Source organism: Protopterus annectens, chromosome 5.part0 (assembly GCF_019279795.1).
Source record: "Protopterus annectens isolate FY-2018-M chromosome 5.part0, PAN1.0, whole genome shotgun sequence".
In the NCBI taxonomy this organism is placed as follows: Eukaryota; Metazoa; Chordata; order Ceratodontiformes; family Protopteridae; genus Protopterus; species Protopterus annectens.
In genome coordinates this window covers 1,695,871,395-1,695,892,871 of record NC_056735.1, presented here as the reverse complement: position 1 = coordinate 1,695,892,871, position 21,477 = coordinate 1,695,871,395, and the positions used below count along the sequence as shown (strand labels likewise).

Genomic DNA, 21,477 nt, shown 5'->3' with positions numbered 1-21,477 from the left:
GAAAGAAAAAGAGTTCCTTCTCTTTCTGACATAGAATTTCAGTCAGAAAACAGACATTGCAAGGTGATGGCTGTACTTCTGGAAGTTCCTCTCAGTCCAAGTTATCTGAATCTGAAGAATGTATGTCTTCTGATTTTTTTGCAGTAGAGATTTCTTTTACTAACATATTATCTAAGATGAAATAAATGCTTCAGTGGGACTATAATGGGGTTTCTGTTAGAGATGCCTAAAGCTGCAGCTATTCCTCCAGTCTTGTCTGCATAAGGTAATGTTTTTCTCATCGCTTCTAGCTTACCTTATAGCCAACCTCCTGCTCACAAGTAGTTTGAGTGATATATAAGGTACCCTAGACACAAGAGTACCAGTTTTCTAATCCTAAAGTACACTCAATCTCAATCCACATCTACTTCTGTTAATCAGGTTACTGCTGCTGAATTCCATCTGTTAAGGAATAGAAAGCAATGGATAAGTTGGGGAAGAAAATGTATTTTTGTAAGGCTTTAACCTTCAGACGTCATAAACTGTCAAGCTTACACGTTCTTACTGATGCCCTTTGAGAGCATGCAGAAGTTAATGGTTAACATTTCTTCCTAATTCAGAAGTAAAGAACTCATTAAATGCCTCTGTAATGACTGTTTCTCAGGTGACTAAGCATATTTGAAAGTGTGCTTATGATACTGCTGACTCTTCTTCCAGAGCTGCTGCTTCTGGATCATTTTTGAGGAGAGTTGCTTGGCTTTGTTCTCAAAATCTCTGTGAATATATTAAAACTGAGATTTCAAATTCTCCCTTAGATAAACAATTTATTTTTGGCCATTCTGCAGCAGAGGTGCTTAAGTAGTATGATGAAAGGGGAAAACATTTTCAAGGAGTGTCAAATATTGTTCAACCCTCCTTTTTGAGAAAAAAAAGTATATGATTTTCTAGTAGCTGGTTCTGTCACCTCCTTTAGTACCTGCTGCACCTCCTCAGATAAAAAAGGTGCCTTAAAGGTATTAAAATTCTATCATCCAGGCAGTAAATTGAAGACATTTCAGAGTGAGGTGTATTAAACTCCCCCTTTCTTGTATGTATCTATCCAGTCTTTGGGAAGCTTATGGTAATTGCCCTTGGCCAAACTAAAGAGAAGGTAGAATCACTGTTGCCTTGGCCAAAATGGAGTCACTACCACAAATTTTGGAAAATCATTCTCCTCAGCTCCCTTTTCCAATAAGCAGTTTAAGCAGCAAGGAACCAAAAAAGGGTTTTAAAAACAATGGAAAGGAAACTATAAATATAAAGGAAAAGCCTGTAAAAATCAAGGACAGTCCTCACAGTCTGCACAAGTGTCTACCTATAAATCCCCCCCCACACACACGCACACACACACACACACACACACACACACACACACACACACACACACACACACACACACACACACGCACACACTTCCATCCCTGTCATGGCAACCTTTCTGTGTCTCTGAGTTTCACCTTCCCTTGTGGCATCAGATTGTTTTGAACAGTTGTGTTCTGAAGGTAATTCAGAAGGTACATTTGGTAATGGGAATCTTTCTCTCCTTTCCAGGGGATTACACCATGTCCAGAAAACCGGAACACTATATTTCCTCCCATCCTGAACCATATATTGTCTCAGGGAATCATACAGCATGTGCCCCTCAACCTCCATGACAAAGGTTTTTATTCAGGAATTTTCTTAACTCACAAACCAGGAGGAGTCTGGAAGCCTATGTTGGATCTTTCATTTCTGAATCATTTTGCCATTATTGTGAATTTCAAGATGTTATCACTTCAGTACCTTATACATCTAATCCTTCTTCTAGTTTTAATGGTAAAGCTGGATTTAAGACACCTGTTATCACATTTATATTGCAGAACATTTCAGGCATTTCTTAAGTTTTGCGTTGCCTGGCTGACATTATTGGCCTTCCATTTTACCTTTTGTGCTATCCACTGCAGCAAGAGCATTCACAAAATGCCTAGTTCTAGTCGCTGCTTACTTCACATTTTTCCATATTTGGATGGTTGTCTTATATTTGCAGACTGTTGTTACAGCTATCAAAAGAGCCTGTAGCAACTGTTCTGAAATGTCTACTCAAGCTGGATTTTCAAAATAATATTCAGAAGTTTTCTATCACCCCTTCTCTTTTCTTGGGATGTTTGCTAGACTCTGCCGTGGGAACGGCCTTTCTTCCTCCTGACAATTTAGGCATGTTTCAAGAGTTCTTCCTGAGGTTCTCTATTCAAAGTTATGCATCTGCAATGGAGTTTCTCAGGATTTTGGGGTAAGTGGTATCAATAATCCTCATGCTTTGTATGGCCAGTCTACACATTATGAAAATACATCAGTACCTCAGATCAGTATGGACTCAGCATCTGCACCTTTTATTCTTTTGATTCCAGTTCTGAGATTTGTAAAGACAGAAATTGTATGGTGGATAGACCAGATAGCTTGCAATCCAGATCATCCTTTCTCCCTTCCATAACCTCTCCAGTCAGTCACCACACACTGTTCAGACCTGGCTGTGGAGCAGTTTCCAAAGGGGGTAAAAGTGGAAGCTCTATGGGATCCTGTATGCAGACAGGAGCACATAGATATCAGAGAGATATTGGTAGTTATCAATACTTTTTAGGCCTTGAATCATCTATGGACCACTGCACCACAGTGATGTTGTACATAAAAAGGGGGTACCAGATCTTAACCTCTTTGCAAACTTGTTATGATAGCCTGAGAGGGAGAAACTCCACTGACATTGGCACTTCAGGCTTCATACAGTCCATCATGGCAAAACCTGGTTGTAGACAAGCTCATCTGATCCAGAACAGACAGCCCCCCCCCCCCCCCACAATGGATGAAAACTTCCTCCTGGAATCTTACAAGAAATGATGCAACTGTGGGGAACACCTCAAGTAGATCTCTTTGCCTCTGTTTAGTACAGACCACTGAAGAAATTCTGCTCTAGGACTCCTTGCAAAAACAGGCCTGGAAGGCAGATGCTTTCTCATTCCCATGGGCAGGAGTGTTCCTTTATGCCTTTCCACCATTTTCCTTGATTTCCAGGATTCATCTAAAGATCTAGAATGATTCTCCAAAAATTGTGGTGATCACTCACTTTTAGCCAAGGCAACAGTGTCTCTCCCCATCTTTGCTGTCTTGCCAAGGGCAATTACCACAAACTTTCCCACAAACTGGATTGATTCACACAAGAAAGGGGGAATTTAATACATCACACTCTGAAAACTCTTCAGCTAACTGCCTGGATGATAGAACTTCAATACCTTTTTGGCACCTTTTTTCTGAGGAGGTGCATCATGTACTAAAGAAGTTGAGAAAATCTGCTACTAGAAAATCATATATGTGCAAATGGCAAAAAATTTCTTGTTGGTTCCACTCAATGAACCAGGACTCTCTTCAGACCCAGCTGCCTCTGGATCTTGAATATTTGTCAGAATTACTAACTAATAGCCTTTCATGTTCCTCTATCAAGGTACATTTGTTGGTCATTGCTGCTTGTCTGCCCTTTGATTCCCCCTTCTACAAAGACCCAAGTGAAACAGCTTTTGAAGGGGCTATTACATACTTGCCCACATTGGAAACAGATGGCTCCTCCTCGGAATCTGAACTATGCACTTCAGATGCTTACTTTGTCTGCATTTGAACCAGTTCATCAACCTGATTTCAGATAATATTAACTTGGAAAATTATTTTACTTATTGCTTTGACATCTGCTAGGACAGTATCTGAGTTACAAGCTCTTATAGCAAGTCAACCCTACCTTGTTTTTCACAAGGGTGAGAATAAATCCTACCTTTATGCATAAAGTGGTTTCAGGGTTTGTTTTAAGCCAAACTATTAGTCTCCCAGTTTTCTTTCCTCACCCCAAGAAAAAGGGAGAAAGAATGCCTCAAACTTTAATTATCCACAGGCAGCTCAGATGCAACTTAGGCAAAACCGTAACCTTTATGAAAGCTGATTAGCTGTTTGCTTCCTAAGGAAGTAAGAGAAAAGGACAAACAGTGTCAAAACAGACCATCTCTAGGTGGTTGTCTCATGCAATTCCTTTTGTTATACTCACCTTATTAAGTCAAATTACAGCTCATCCCACATGGGTTGTAGTTTATTCAGTGGTTTTCTACAAAAGGGTAGAGTCTAGATTCTAGGCAGCAACATGGTCCTTTGTATACACTTTTACAAAGCACTACAAACTGGGGACTTCCAAGATGGCTGCACTTTGAGTAACAGCCAATGCTAGCTCTCCCAGTGTGAAAACAGAAACTTAACAGAGAAGGCCAGTGGACGTTTGTATTTATGGGTACATTTCAGTAATTGGCTAGTAAGTATACTGCCTGGATGCCAGTAAAAAAGAAATACAGAGAACCTGGAAAAAGTCAGCTACACAAAGTGAGGAAGAAACACTGACTGGGAAAGTTTTGCAGCTGTTCAGCAAAAAGCAATGCAACTTTCAGACATGACTTCCAGTAACCTACAGGAAGATATAAGACAACTGCACATAGATGTGGTTAAAATAAATGAAAACTGATGGAGTATATCAACACATACAACAAAAGGCTGGAAAAATGGAAGAATTTTTAAACAGATATTCAGATGAGGTGATAAAGCTGCAGATATTCAGATGAGGTGATAAAGCTACAAAAATCAGAGGTCAAAATAAAGAAAACGCTGGCTGAATATGAGACTGCTCAGGAAGAGATCTTTCAAAAGTAATAGAATTAGAGGATAGAGCATTTAGGGAAAACATGTTATTTTCAGCTATACCAGAGAAGCTGGAAAGACCAGACTGCATTAATTTTATGAAAGCACAAATAAGCAACTGGACAGGTATTCCACAGCTGGAATTGTTAGCTCGAATGTGTATGCTCCAAACCTGGCTATGAGAAAGCCACCTAGGCCTTTAATAGTACAGATGTATTTCTGCTAGGAGAAAGAGTTGATTCTGACAAAACTGTGGCAGAAGGACACAATACTAAGGGTGGAAGACAGCAGAGTGTTTGTGGAAAATGATTACTCATTGTACATCAGGCAGAAGAGGAGTAAATTCATTTCACTATTTAGGGAATGTTGAGACACAGGAGTGAGATGCAAACTGCTGTACCCATCTGTCTTCAAACCATTCTTTCCTGGATGGACAAAATCATTTTTGATTAAGTACATGCTAAGGAGGAAATACAAAAGTTTCTACTAACTTTAAAGTAAGCTGTGAAACAGAATGTGATTATGTTTCTTGTTCTTCTGGTAATAAAACTGTACTTATGAAAACTTTTCCATAAGGAAGGGAGCACGAGAGTTAACTAGAAGAATTTAGAGTACATTGGAAATGAAGGAGAGACAGGATTTGGGAGATGGAGAAGAACAGTAATTAAACCAGTAACTTAATATGGGATTACAATGCAATAATTATATTTGTGAAATATGACAGAACAAGAAAATTTGGAAATATTGGACTTTTTCGGAATTTGTTGGACATGTGGGGGACTCTAAAGTGTATGCCTTACTTCATGTCATTAATCTTCAGAAAAAATGCTTTGGGGAGGGGAAGAGAGGGGAGGAAGTTAACTGTAAGTAAAACTTTTTTTTCTTAATAGTACTATTTTTGTGGTATATGGTTTTCTTTGCATGTTATAAAGTAAAGTTTTCTCAGTTATTTTTAAGTATAATGGGGATTGTAAATATGTGCTGCTGTTCATTTTGTTCCTTTCTTTCTCCCATCTCTCTTTCTTCCTCTTCTTCAATTTTAAGAAATGTAGGCACTGCAGTGTTAAAAATTATTAAAAGAGCATGACAAAAGAAAACTTAATGTGCTTTTTCTCATTCTTGCATGGGGGAATGACTGGATTAAAGACTATAGATTGATTTAATGACAAGTGTTAAGAGAAAACAAGTAAATGAAAAAGAATGTTGAATATTAAGAGGCTTTTTTTCTGGAAAATGAATGTATGCTTAGTAGCAATTTTGTATCTGGCCCTCATGTCTCCATGAAACAATCTAATAAAGAGAAATTGACTTTCTGGTTCTCATGTCTCCGTAGAGACAATCTAATAATGAGAAATTGGATGCTTGGTCTCATGTCTCCATGGAGACAATCTGATAAAGAGAAATTGCTTACAGTCTAGTGGAGAGGGATTGGCTGGGAAAAAAAGTTAAACTGGCTAGAAGATACTGTTCTCTGAAAACATTTGGGATTTTCCCAGCTGGGAGAGCTCTAAACATAAAACAAAAACAGCTAGCACTTAGTAGAAGCACAGGCTTCACCATGCATCTTACCATGGATAACCTTCCTTTTAGGTTAACTCACATTTGTGACTCAGGAGGGTAAAACTTCAATATTTGAAGATTTACATAGTTTTGTGTGTTAGTATTAAATTAATAGGTTTTAGGGGGTATTGTGGGGTTGTTGTTTTTTTCTTTTCTTTTATGTTTGAGGACTTTCAATAAGAAAAAAAATAGTGACATAGGCTCAAATGGAAATGACAAGAAACAACTATATAAAAGTTCAACCTAACAAACAGTGTATACATGTAAGACAAAGCTGGAACTAGACATTTAACAAAAAAGGTGTTATACATAAAAGGTTGGAATAATAACTTTTTAATACAATGATGCTTTCTGCAATGTCTTTAAATGTCAACTTTTTCACAGATAAATACAAAAAAGAAAGCATAGTGAACTATATTAAAAATGTCAAGTGTAAACAGCTATGTTACAGGAGACATACTTGGAAAGAACTGAACATGTGAATTTGATAAAGAAAGCTTTTCAAAATGGTTATTCAGCAGAATATCTCGGACATTGCAAGAAGAGCTCTAATAGTGATAGAAGAGGATACAAAAGATAATAATGGCAGATTTGTAGTGCTAAGAGGCTACTGGTAAAGGAGGAAGATTACACTGGCATGTATTTATATTCCACATAAAACCGCTATAATGGAGCTTAAGAAAATTCTGGGAGAAATAAACAGTATTCAGCAAGGAATATTACTCACAGGCAGGGACTGGAATTTGATTTGCAGCAGTGAAGAGTTGTCTGGGGGACCCAGAAAGGAAAGTATAACAAAGAAGGATAGATTTTTATTTATTTATTTTATATTTGTTTACCGGAAAGTCTGACTAGGATAAGACCCATTTTCAGCAGAGGCCCGGGGTGAAAAGCTCCACATATAGAGATTATACAAAACTTATACAAGAAATTGTACAAAAATATACAAGACATTACAGTATACCAGTAATCACATTCTATGCTATTACTATTATGGCTGACGTGTATTATACAATCATCTGATATAATTCCTTATTATAGTGTTGAAATTGTAGTTTCTCAAAGTAACCTGAGGAATGGTTTGTAAGGGGGAAATTGGATAGAAAAGGATGAGGTTAGAGATTATCTAGACATGATAGAGAGCATAAGTTATGAGGTGGTCAAGAAAGAAGGAAAATCTGACCATAACTATTAAAACTAGTTAGCCTGGAGTAGTGCAGGAGCAAAGTCAGGTGTCATTAAGATAATCTTTAAGAATCTTTTTGAATTGGTTGGTATTTGTGATGGTTCTCATGCTGTGAGGTAGTGAATTCCACCTTGTTGCTACATGATGAGAAATAAGGAGTCCACTGCCATATTAGTGGATTTGGACACTTGTAGTAGAGATTTATTTGTTGAGCGCAGACTTCGATTTGTGGTATGAGGCTGGAAAATGTTTAGAAGGGTACGTTTTTTTCAGGTTGATATACCAGTTTGTGTGCCAAGGTTAATTGATTATAGGACAGAAGTTGTGGGAGTTCTAACCAGGAGAGTTTTTTAAGGAGGTGGGTATGATGTGGAAAGTCAGTTGCAAATTAAACTATTTTATTGTAGCATTTTTCAAGTTTAATTAAATCAAATATGTCTTTTTAAGGTTGTTGAGAATTGGGGAAGTATGCAGAGATAGAAGATGGGGTCTAGCAATGGCAACCTTAGAGGTGTTAGTTAGATACCTTTTATTAATGTAAAGAGTACACATTTTGTGAATGTTAATTGTTTGTGTTATATGTAGTTCAAATCTTAGGTTATTATCTATTATTACTCCTAGTAGTTTTGTTTGTGAATCGGCATTAATTTTAGTATTATTCCTAGCAGTGATGTAGAAGGTGCTGGGGGGGGGGGGTCTTGTGGGTTGGAAGATCATGAGTTTTATTTTATTGGGGCTGAGTATGAGCTGATGGTTAGAGAGCCATAGCTCAGTATCTGAGAATGATTTTTGGCTTATATAATGGAGGTATTGCAGATTATTAGCGGCACATATAAGTGTTATATCATCTGCATATTGGATAGTTGAAGCCAGTGGGGTAGCGCTATGGATGTTGTCTGTAAAAACAGTGAAGAGTTGCAGCCCAAAAATTAAGCCTTGATGTACTCCTAGTGCAATGGGAAGAGGGGGAAATAGGACATTAAGCCATTTTACAGATTGTTGGCGGTCCTGTAGATAGTATCAGAACCATTGAAGCACAGAGGGGCTGAGGTTCAGTTTGGAAAGTGTATTTAATAGTTTGGGGTGGGAGTCATCATCAAAGGCCTTGGACATGTCTAGAAAGACTGAAAAGACTATTTTGCCATTGTTTCTGACTTGGTTGATGGTATTGGTGAAACTGAGGAGTGCAGTTGTGGTACTATAATAGGGCTTAAAACCACATTGACATAATGCTAGCATGTTGTTAGAGGTAAGATAATGAATCAGTTGGGAGTGGATACATCTTTTGAGGAGTATAGATAGTGGAGAGAGGGAATGGTGATCGGTTTGTAATTGGTCAGCTCTGTGGAATTTCTGCCTTTGTGTAAGGGGATAATATGTGCAAATTTCAATATTCCTGGGACATGTTGTTCTGCTGTGGACCTGTTAATAAGGATCAACACTGGATAATATATGGTTGCAGCTGCTAGTTTTAAATATTCAGCTGGTAACTTATCAGCTGCTGCTGAAGAGGGTTTGAGTTTTTTAAGTAATTTCTTAATCGTAGTTGTGGGAACAGGCTGAAAGCAGAAGGAGTTGTAGTTAATACTGAGAGGTTTGGAGGCTAGTGATGTTTCTGTTTAATTACTTTTAATTAGAGATAGTACACTTTCAGTGAAGTATTTATTGAATTCTTCTGCAATGGTGGTAGGAGAGAGTGGTAAGTTGGGGGGGGGGGGGGAGTTCTGAAATGTCCTGGGTGGAGAATGGCATTTACAGTATTCCAAAATTGTTGGGAGTTATGCTGGTGTTTATGTTGCAGGTTATAGCAGAAGTTCTTTTTATCTAGCTTGGTTTGGTGTTTAGCCTTGTTTCTAATTTGTTGGAATGTGATGCGGTTGTTTTGGGTTTTACAGGTGAGCCACGTTTGCCAACCTTTGTCTCTTTCCTAAGGAGCATTCTGGTGTCGTTAGCCATAGTGCGTATGTGGCCTTAATACAAATTGACCTGGGGGGGGGGCTAATTTGTTTAGAATTTCAAGGAAGGTACTGTTGAAATAATCTACTGCAGCATCAAGGGGCATTTTTTTAATGGAGACCTGTTACATTTTTTTTAGGGTATTGATTAGGTCTTGGGGGTTAAAGTTTTTATTACTGCAGATTGGATGGAAGGTGGTGAGCTTGATAGTGTTGATATTTTTCCTCAATAGATAGGATGACATATGGTCACTAAGACTGTCAGGTAAGCAGCCACTAATCTGATAGTTCTGAGGTTTGTTGGTTAGTGTCCAGTCCAGTATAGACTGATGGCTGGAGTTTTTATCTATCCATGTAGGAGCTTGAATGAGTTGTGTGAATCCAGGGTTATGTGAATTACAGGTTGTCCAGCCTATATTAAAGTCACCCATAATGATAGTTTCTTGAGGTATGGAATTTGATATAGACTGGATGATGCGCTCTGTAGTGGAGATGCTATTTCCAGGTGGGACATAGGTAGCTATAATGGATATGAATTTGTTTTGGTTAGGTTGAAGTTGAGTTGGTAGGATTTCTATGTTTTCGAGGTTATCTATGGTTAGGCTTTGTGGTAAAAGTGTGAGACTGCTCTTGAATAAGATGGCTATCCCTCCATTTCGGAATAAGATGGCTACCCCTCCATTTCGTTTTACCATACTGTCTGCTCTAATAATCTTGTAACCGGGTGGTATAATTTCATTGTCAGTTATGTGTGCTTTTAACCAGGTATCCATTAAGGAGGGTATAGGGGTTATAATGGGATAGGGTGGCGTGTAATTCTTGAACGTTGTTGACTATGCTTCGCAGGTTTAGATTTAGGATTAGTATTTTTGATGAAATTTATGAAAATAGTTGGCATGGAAGATGTAAATTCAGTAATAGGAATTTGGAGTGAATTTAAATATTATTCTCCAAGATATAAAAACTGGGCTAGGCTAGACAGAATTTACATTTCACAAGAACATGTGCATTTAATTGAAGGTCGTCATATGCACCCAATAATTATTTCAGATCATGCACCAATAATAAATAAAATAAAAACACAGGGTAATGAAATAAAAATGGTGCTCTCCCACCTATCTGTTGAGAAGAGAGGAATTTAAGGAATGGGTAGTCGGGATTATTTAGGAGCTATTTGAGAGGATAGAAATTACGTCTGAAAATATAGCTAGGAAGTAGGATAAAATTAAGGTGGAGCATAAAAATTGGGTTGAGGTAAAAGAAATGGAGCCATGGTTAAGACTTAACAAGAATTATTTAGAGGGGCTGACAAATGTTAAAGTATTGCAGAACAGGAAGAATCTCACAGAATAAGAAGAGGATCAATTGCAAAATGCTAAGCAGAAAATAGGGGATCACCTCGATAATATACACGAGTTTAGAAAGATTGGTGTTAAGCAACTGTTTTGTGATAATAACACTAGAGCACAAAAACTTTTATCACAACGACTCGTGCATCAGAAAGTAGAAAGGGCTGTTGCCAAGCTTAGGAGCCTATAACAAGGAACATAAGAGATTCTGTAGAGGTATTAGAAATATTTTGGAAATTCTATGAAAGTCTGTATAAAGCAGTGAAATGTGGAAATCAAGAAAAGATACAAATGGAAGTGTTTATGGAAAAATTAAATATGCCAAGGTTAGAGGTAGATGAGGCAAAATTACTAACGGTTAGGATAGGAGGAGATGTGATAAAAATTGTGATGTGTAACCAATCTACGGGAAAGTCCCCAGTAATAGATGGTATTCCTGGAAGCTGGGAGGGAAACAACTGATAAAGATCTGGAAGGTTTTGTTTAACAGTATTTTAACAGGAGAAGTACCAGTGTCTGGGTAGCTGTAATATCTAAAGAGGGTAAAGATCCATCAGATCCAGATTCATACAGACCTGTTTCAATGCTAAACCATGATTATAAAGTGTTCATGTCTATAATGGCTAAAAGAATTATAAAAGTAATGCCAAAACTGATAGATATGGATCAGTGTGGTTTTGTGACGGGGAAGCAAACATTTGACAGCATTAACAGAATATTGATGACCCAGAGGGAAGCAGAATGTAAGAAAATACCATTGTTGTTGGTGGGTCTTGATGCAGAGAAAGCATTTGACAGAGTAAGCTGGGACATTATGAGCAGGGCAGTGGAAGCATTTGCGTTTCGTGAAAAATAAGGTTGATTAGGAGGATATATGAGGGATAGGAGGCAAAAAATTAAAGTGCATGGGTTCCTCTCTGATAATTTCTGCTTGAGCAGAGGAAACAGACAGGGGTGTCCACATTCCCCTTTGTTAATTACATTATGTTTAGAACCATTGGCAAAGAAAATAAAGGACTCAGAAATTCAAGGATATAATTGGTATGGTAATCAAGAAAAGCTGGCTCTATTTGTAGATGATATTTTATACCTGACAAAATGAGTAAGAGACATTACAGTGTTGTGGAAAATTCTGAGACAGTTTCACATCTTTTTGGGATACAAATTAATGAAGCTAAAACAAAAACAATAGCAGTAAATTATGTATCCACATATGAATTGGTTCAGAAATGTCGATATTTATGTGAACATGATAAAATGAAGTGCTTAGGAATATGGATTAAAAATGATTCTGGTGTGGCAGCAAAGGATATGTGGGAAGAGACTAAAAAGATAATGCAACAATTGAGAAAATGGGAGCTTTGTTATTTGGATAAGGATAGTAAGATACAAGCAGTTAAAATGTTTTTAAGTCCCATTAGTCTTATACACAGGTCAGGCATATTTTTATCAACCAGAGGAGAAGTTGTGGATAGCAATTAATAAAGAGCTGAAGGACTTTATCTGGGAGTGGAAGACAGCAAGAGTCAAGTGGGATAAGCTGATTCTTCCAGCAGAACAGGGCGGATTGGGATTACATGATTTGAAGGGGTATTTCAGAGGTGCAGGTTTAAGGCTCCTATACGTAGCACAAGCAGAAAATTATAATTCAAAGTGGAAAGAGATGATGATGAAATGGGGGATTCTCAAGAAACAAGGAGAGACTGGGATTTTGGATGAAGGCCTTTAAAGAGAATAACAATAATCATGCAAAATATTATATCTATAAAGTAGCAGAAAGTAACCTAAAAACTAAGCCACACAGGAATGGAGAAAGGAAATTCTGCTGATAGGGATGACTGCAATTAGGGATATAGACAATAGGCAAGAGGGGGTCAGAATTTATTGGAGAAAACTGGCAAAGGAACCAAGGTATTGGGAGCAAATAACTAGAGATGGAAAGATGATAGAATTGGAAGACACCAAGAATTTATTTGGAGTGCAGGTTAGAGATTGCCTTTCCTATCAAGGACTGATATCAAAGTATAGGCTAAGAGAAAGAAATAGGGCTGGTATTAAAACAAAGACCAGCACTGGTAGTAGAGTTTTGAGTATAATCTAGAACAGAAGCTGCCATTAAGAAAGGAATAATTAGTAGAGCAAAAAAAAATATTGCATGATAACTGTAAGAATCAATCTGAGCAGGTTAGAAAGGACTGGGAAAAGAGATTGGATAAGCAATTCACAAATAAATAATGGGAACATATATATGTATGTCTCCTAAATATGCAATGAAATCAAGAAGGTTTAGGATTTTTGCTTGGAAATGTTTGCATAGATATTTTTATACCCCAAGCAGACTCCAGAGATTTTTTTCCTCTGTTAGACAGCCAATGTTGAGGTGTGACGGGGAAGAAAGAGATAATTGGGAACATATAACAAAAGACAAGCCAAATGGCTCAAAAACTTGTAAACAGTAATAAAAATAAAAAAAATGCAAGCCACCAAGGCAGTATATCTGTGAAATACAAGTTTATTTAACATTAAACACTGTCAAAGTAAAACCAACTAAGCGCTTTCACCAAGAAACATGAATTGGCTTCATCAGAGTCACTCAGTAATGATGTAACTTCCTTTATATACTCTATACTTAAGCAAGTATTCATGATTTGCTTGCATCAATGAAATTACCCTGACTAAACTTAAAGATATACTTCCCTAAATATGTCATATACAGAATAACATGCTGTAAACCACACTAATCGGTACATTTAAGATAAAAATATTAGTATTAATACTAATAATGAACATAATAGTATAAAACATAGTTAAAAAAATAAAATTAAAAATGCAAAACATAGTTGATAGGTTAGTTGCAGTCAGATAAGTATTTTCAATGTACGCTTAAAATTAAACCTCTGCTGCTCTTTGCTTCAAAAAGGGAACTGTTGAACAATAATCACTTAAACCTGGCTTACAACAAGCATTTAATCTCAGTTGCCATTTAGTTTCTCTAGGTTCTAATTCTAATTCATCATCCCCACTCCTAGAGTCATTCTGCACTCTGTCAATGACAAAGAATAAAAATCTCTTATATTTGTGACATTCTAGAGTATGAACATATAAAGCATTGTTCATTTTTTTTATTTTTAATGTCTCTAAGGTGCTCAGTAATGCGATCTCATAGCCTTTTGGTCTTGCCTTTGTAGAAACCAGGGCATGATAAACATGTAACTAAATAAACCACCATAGTGGTATTGCAGCTGCACCTGCCCGGGCATCCTATAGTACATTCAAAACCTCCTATAAATATCTTTTATATTTTATATAATTTATATTTTTACAGGTCTTGCAAGCACCACATTTCTACATCAATAACCTGTGCTTGTCTTGTTTTCTGTTGACACTTTCAAGAATATTCTTTATATTACGCCCTCTACTGTACGCAACCTTAAGTTTATGCCCCAGCTTTTCCTTCATTTCATTGTCAAAGTGAGTTTCCCATATATTATTAACACTTGATACCAAGTTTGATGTTTCTGTATTGTATTGTAATACCAGAACATTGGTGTCTAGCTTCGCCGTGTTGGTTCAATTAGTATTTAGACCTGCTTTTAAAATAGGCTTAAATGTAGTATTTCCTTTAAGCATAACTTCTCTCTTCACTTTCAGCAAAAGATTTAAGGGGTAGCCTCTGTTTTGGAACATTCCAATTAATGTATAAATCTCTTTTTTAAATGTTTTGTCACTACAAATAAGCCTAGATAACCTAACCATTTGGTCTTTTATTATACCTTTCCTCTGATGGAATGGGTGCCAACTGTTATAATACAGTAACATATTGGAATATGTTTCCTTTCTGTGGATACTACTGGCCAAGGTGCCCCTAGCAATGTCCTTAGTCAACTCAATATCTAAAAGTTCTGTCTTGCAAGACCTGTAAAAATATAAATGATGGTACGAATGTCTTTATAGGAAGTTTTGAACATACTATAGTATGCCCGGGCAGGTGCAACTGCAATACCACTATGGTGGTTTATTTAGCTACATGCTTATCATGCCCTGGTTTCTACAAAGGCAAGACCAAAATAAGGCTACAGGATCGCATTACTGAGCACCTTAGAGACATTAAAAATAACAAAAAATGAACAATGCTTTATATGTTCACACTCTAGAATGTCCCAATTATAAGAGATTTTTATTCTTTGTCATTGACAGAGTGCAGAGTGACTCTAGGGGTGGGGATGATGAATTAGAATTAGAAGCCAGAGAAACTAAATGGCAGCTGAGATTAAATGCTTGTTGCAAGCCAGGTTTAAATGATTAATGTTCAATAACTTCATTTTTGAAGCAAAGGGCAGCAGATGTTTAATTTTAGGTGTACTGTGAAAGCACTTATCTGACTGCAACTAACATATCAACTATGTTTTGCATTTTTAAGTTTATTTTTTTAACTATGTTTTATACCATTATGTTCATTATTAGTATTAACACTAATATTTTTGTCTTAAATGTACCGATTATTGTGGTTTACACTGCAGCATGTTATTCTGTATATGACATATTCAGGGAAAGTATACCTTTAAGTTTAGTCAGGGTAATTTCATTGATGCAAGCAAAATCATGAATACTTGCTTAAGTATAGAGTATATAAAGGAAGTTACATTATAACTGAGTGACTCTGATGAAGCCAATTCAGGTTTCTTGGCAAAAGCGCTTAGTTGGTTTTACTTTGACAGTGTTTAATGTTAAATAAACTTGTGTTTCACTCAAATACTGCCTTGATGGCTCTTTTTTTATTTTTATAATTGGGAACATGTTTCTGGGAAAGCGAAGAGTTGGTGGTCTTTAAGGATTCTATGCAGGATGCAACATCAAAGATGCTGGGTGGGCTGATTCGTGTGATGATGTTGCTGGGTGGGCAGATTGGTGTAATGAGGGAGATGATTTTTCTGAGCTATGATACAGAATCAGTGTTGCCTAGACATAGTAAAGTCTTGCTGTCTCTAACTATGGTGGCTGCCAAAAAAGCAATTACTAGAAAATAGAAATCAAAATCTAAACCAACTATACTTGAAGTAGTGAATGTAGTAACAACAGGTAAAACATCTGGAACTGAGATCTTTAGAAAAAGATTGGAGCAAACTACATAGGAAAAAAACGGGAATTGTGGGAGCAGTAAATACTGGGAAGGAATGAGGTTTAAAAGAAGGTAAGAAATAAATGAGTTACGTAATGTCTGGCTGAAAATGATTTGGTAGATTATAACCATAAGTGATATATAATGTTTGCAACTAGGAGTGTGTCAGTAAAGACTTTCAGCTTTTCCCGGTTAGGGGTCGCCACAGTGGAACTCCGATCCGCTGATGATTGGCAATGGATTTTTACAGTGCTGAGTTGCCAGCCCGATGCCCAACACTCAACGAAGGCACGCCCATTCACACTCGTGCCTACCTGCATGTCTTTAACGTCACTCGACCGTGGGGAGGACATGCAGACTCCACACAGAAGGCGCTCCAACCGGGAATCGAACGGGAGAACCTCTTGCTGTGAGGCGACAATGCTAACCGCTGTACCACCGCGGCTCTACATGGTTTGTGATGTAAAATTCTTGCAACTAGGATTGTGTCGGTGTGGTTTTTCATTTATGTAAATGCATGATTGGCTATGTCATAAGTGATGGTTTAATAAAGATCTTTCTTGTTGTTTAAAAAAATGGGGGGTAATAATTGAATAATTTATGTAATGTTGCTTAAGTTATATGATATAGCACTACATGTGAAGTATAATGTTTGTAATACAGTTTGATTACTTTTATATAAATGTAAATTTGCCTGTGTCATAAGTGATAATTCAATAAAATTGATTAAAGAAAAGCAATAGAAACTGAAATTCTTTTCAAGGTCCAGGAAAGGCTTTGCTAGGACCATTCATCAGCATCTCCTGGGGTCATAGTTCATTCTTTGTTCTTTTACTCCTCTTAGCTATCAGGAATCTACCATTATAGCTTAGGGTGCTGCAAAAGTGATCTATGTCCAAACATAGTACAGCTGTGTAAGTAAACATGCCATACAGTTAAAGGTCTAATAGATTACTGTTACAGTAGCCTCCCTTCCCTCCATCCCCTTCTTCTATATATGTATGTATATACATATATATATATATATATATATATATATATATATATATATATATATATATATATATGTTTGTGGTTGCCAGGGTGTGGTTTGGTTCACCTTTTTTGTATATAGTTATGATTTAGTTTGTTTCCTAACCTTGCTTTTTAGGACTGTTGCCTCTCTCCTGGTTAAAAAATGCTCTTAAGCCTTTTTGTGCCCCAACTGCCTTTTTATCAGTTGGCATTCAGGGGAAGGTAACCAAAACTCTCTGAAGCTGGCCAGTCACAGAGAGAGAGAGTAGGAATATAGCTTACACTACTGCAGTAGTAGTCTATGAATACATCTACTGTTATGGTAGGTTTACTTAAACAACTGTACTTTATTTCCTCAATGAATCATACTTTATTATGTGGAGCTATTGTAGAAGCCGCATACCTTTCCTGTTTTTCTTCCATTTTTTTAACAATGTATTTTTCTTATTGCAGGCAACATATTTAATCAGAATATAAGTGTAAGTGCATTTGGATCCTTTTCTGGAGTTCTGGAAAGTGGAATTCGCCTATCATTGAGCAACTATGGGCCTACTGGAAAGGGAAAAGGTAAAAAGAAGTAGAACAAGTTCATATTAAGAAGTTAGTGCAGTATTAAGAATTGTTGTGAGACAGGCAAATTGATCTCAGCTGCAAAAGCTTCAGGGCATAACTGAAAATGAAACGCCTTATAATGTGCTGAAGGAAAATGTATGGCCATTTTATAAAGGAAATCTATGGACAATTAAAATATATACACATGTATGGCTTACTGTGTAAGTTTAATTAAATGCTGCTGCTTTTTGCAGCATTGTTTTCTTTTCAGTACTGCTTTGCATTAAGTATGGAACAAAAAAGTATCATAAGTATTATGTTCATAGTGAAGAAAATCTTTCTTCATTAAGAATCTTATATTCTGTTAATCTGCATAATATTTTTGTGCCTCCTAAATCATTGTGCTCAATTTTGTAAGAGTATATCTTTCACTTTTGTTCTTAGCAAGTGATCTGTAGCTGAAGCACCAGCATCCTTTCAAAGCATTATTATGAATACAATATTTGGCAGTTCAGCAGCAGTGCTATCATCAGCCATGAAGTGGATATAAGAGAGGTTTATGTGTGTGCTCAGATTAGACACTGTCTTAGCTCCCTTACCTGTGTGCGTGTGTTACATGTGTGGCACTGCATGCATACCACAACACATTATTTCATCGAAAGCTAACACGTTTCATGGAATATGCTACATATAGCTTGGTCTTCTAAACATTACCCTGCACTTGCTGCTTCATCATTTCAGGATTAGGTCAGTATCCACTGCTGATTATTAATGATGACTGTTAACTGCCTGACAGTGTTTGGATTTAAAACTTGTGTTGCAGGAAAGTAATTGCAATAAATAGCTTGCTGTAAAAGTAAGTACAGTATTTGACAGTTCAGCACCAGTGCTGTCGTCAGCAATAGATATGACAGAGGTGCATTTGTGCTCAGACTGTACCTGTTTCTCAGATCCCTAACCTGTGTGTGTTTGTGTGCGTGTGTGTGTGCATGTGTGTGATCGTGTACGTGTGTGTGTGTGTGTGTGTGTGTGTGTGTGTGTGTGTGTGTGTGTGTGTGTGTGTGTGTGTGTGTATGTGTGTGGGCACGCATGCACATTTGCTTGTATTTCTGTTTAGATACACACCCAAACACATTACTTCATCAGCAGTTAACACATTTTGTGGAATAATTCCACATAGCATGGCCTTCTAAACTCTTCGCTGAATTTGCTGCTTCATCAATTCAGGATTACTTCAGAATTCATAATAGCTCATTAACATGTAGAATGACTGTTAACTACCTGCCAGTGTTGTAATTTGAAAGACATGTCGAAGGAAAGTAATTGCACTAAATGGCATACCATAAAAGTGACTTAGCAGCCAATTCTGTTTTTGTCTTTTTCAAAATTAGGTATATATCTTTATTTTCAGTTGTATATTGTTTCATTTAATTTTATTAAGCTATGATTTTCCTGCCATTGACTGGTTTGGAAAAGTGGAAGGAGAAATGTCATTTAAAAAAATAAATTTTAAATTGGAAGAGAAAAGTAGCTCTGATTAGAAGGGTGCAGAAAGATATGTATAGCATCATCAGGTCTTCTATGAAAATCTTTAAAAAAGGTTTTGGGAAGTAGACTCAGTGGTACCCTCACTTCAAACAGCATTAATCACTCTACATTGAGTACTTCAATGAGTTTCACTTGTTAAGTGTGCTAACTCATTATCTACAGTGACAGCACAATACACGTTCAACAAATATACTGCCTTACTGGTATATGGGTAGTAGTACCCTGCTACCCTGAGAGCTCCATCCCCTGCATATCTGTGGGTGTGATGGACCAAGCACCTTATAGTACAGAGACTACCTTTCAGACCCACAGATAGGACCCATTCAGTTTTCTAATGCCACACTAAGAGAAGGATCTGAGAAGACTGCTTCTTTCTCTGGATTTTCAGCTGGTGAGATCAGATAAGAAACCCTTTTGGGGTTTATTTCCTTTCCCTCTCTTTTCTGTCAAAGCTTGAATAGTATGATCTGCTGGTTTGATTTTTTTTTCTGATTAGAAATGTTGTATATGTTTCTGTTTTTACTTTGATTAGCTCAGTAAAGCCTGCGCTGTTGATTAAAAGCATATTTTGGAAGTTTGACAGGAAAACCTGCTGATATTGCAGTTTTTTTTCTTTTGGGGTTATGATTATTTGAGGTGACTGAGCAGGATTACAGCATTTTAAATGACTGCTTTTCTTTTTTTATTTAAATCACAATTTTAATGTTATGTTGTATGTTATGCATTTCTGACAGGAATTTTTCATTAGTTTATGATTTATTTCATGTCTAATACTTTTTTAGGGTGTATCCATTAATTTTGACTGAAACAAGCCTTTGTTTACAAAACTAAAGGATTTTTGTGCATGTATTGTGTGTCCGGAACTGTGTTACTAAAGCTGCCATTTTCTTCAGTGCAATCTTTAGACTAGGAATATTTGCAGAAATGGACTTCAGATTGCTTTTGGCACCGTTTTGTATGTTAAACATTTCTGATATAACATTTTTCATCAGTTTATGTTTTATTTTTTGTCTACTACTGCTTTAGGCTGTTTCAATCATTTGGTTCTGCACACTTGCCTCTATTTGTTAAAACTGGGGAAATTTTGTGACATGTAATCTGTGCTTTGAACTGTGTTACTGAAAATGCTGTCATTTTCTCAGTGCAATGTTCAGTATAGTATCCCTACAAAAATAGTCTTTATATTGCTACTTTGACAACTTCCGTGGTGGTGCAGCAGTAGCATTGTTGCCTCACAGCAAGAGGTTCTCCCGTTCGATTCTTGGCTGGAGTGCAGGGAGTGCCTTCTGTGTGGAGTCTGCATGTCCTCCCCACGGTTGGGTGGGCGTTCGAAAGACATGCATTAATGGGCATGCCTTCGTTGAAGGTTGAACGTCGAGCTGGCACCTCGGCGTTCATGAAAATCTACTGCCAGTCATTAGTGGACCGGAGTTCCGCTGTGGCGACCCCTAACCGGGAAAAGCTGAAAGACAACAACATATTGCTACTTAGACAAAGAATAATGGGATTTTCCATCTTTTTACTGGGCCTGAACTTGCAGTCAGTATTTGCTATTGAGATGGCTAGTTTCTTGTCACTTGACTTGATGGATTCCGACATGGTGCCCCCACCACCACCAACAACAACAATCCATTGTGCACCTAAAGTCAAGAAATATTCCTCAGCCTATGGCTTGAGATTTTGCATTAGCCTTAAGCAGGCCATTGAACCACTCACTTTGTTTTGACTCCTGGTCCCCTGGAGTACTACAACTGTGTTAACTGTGTATGGCATGAGGGTCAGACACTTCTTCTGGGGCTGTACCAGTGCCTGGCTAAGGTACAGAAGAACTAAACTTATTAGGTGCAAGAAAAGTCAGGAGTGCAGAATTTTTTGCCAGTGTTGATGCACCTCCCCCCAGGGATTCTACCACTAGTGTAGTACATGCAAAAGAGAGAGAGAAGATCCACCATGTTGCAAGGCAACAATCTCTGATTGGGTTTCCACTTGAAGTGGTGGTTATGGCTACATCAATTGTTCAGGCAGTTGATTACAGGGTGTAAACCCCGATTATGATTAATGCTGAGGCTCAGGCCCCTGTTCAACCACCAAGGGATCCCAGTTGTGAAAGGGATTCAGAATCTGATAATTCAGATGTGTCAGAATCTCATTAGTCAGCTTTCTGTGAGGATGAACTGGTGCAGAAAACAGATGTTTTCTTTTTCACAAATGCTGGCTAGTTGTATAGATGTATTAAATTGGGAAAAATCTTAGACTGCTCCCAAAGTCAGCAGGGTATATGATATTTGGAGGATGAGGCCCTAGACACGGCAACCTTCCCTCCATTAATCCCAGTGTTAGAGGATGTTTTTAAGGAAGCTTGCAATTTTCCTCTATTGAATAAGTCTTTGCCTAAAAACTGTTTTTAAAATTCAGGGTGTGCTTGACCATGTCTGGTCGCCAAGCCCCCTCCCTTGCTTGTGAATCCTGCTACATTTT

General features: G+C 37.3%; 1 protein-coding gene across 1 annotated transcript in view; it reads left to right on the top strand.

Annotated features, from left to right (window-relative positions):
• SPAG17 (sperm associated antigen 17) overlaps positions 1-21,477 on the top strand; it is a 3,638,922-nt gene that overhangs the window by 2,098,882 nt on the left and 1,518,563 nt on the right. Inside the window, exon 24 of the mRNA XM_044071485.1 lies at positions 17,353-17,466. Within this exon, the coding sequence (XP_043927420.1) occupies positions 17,353-17,466 (114 nt within the window). The remainder of the gene's footprint in view (positions 1-17,352; positions 17,467-21,477) is intronic.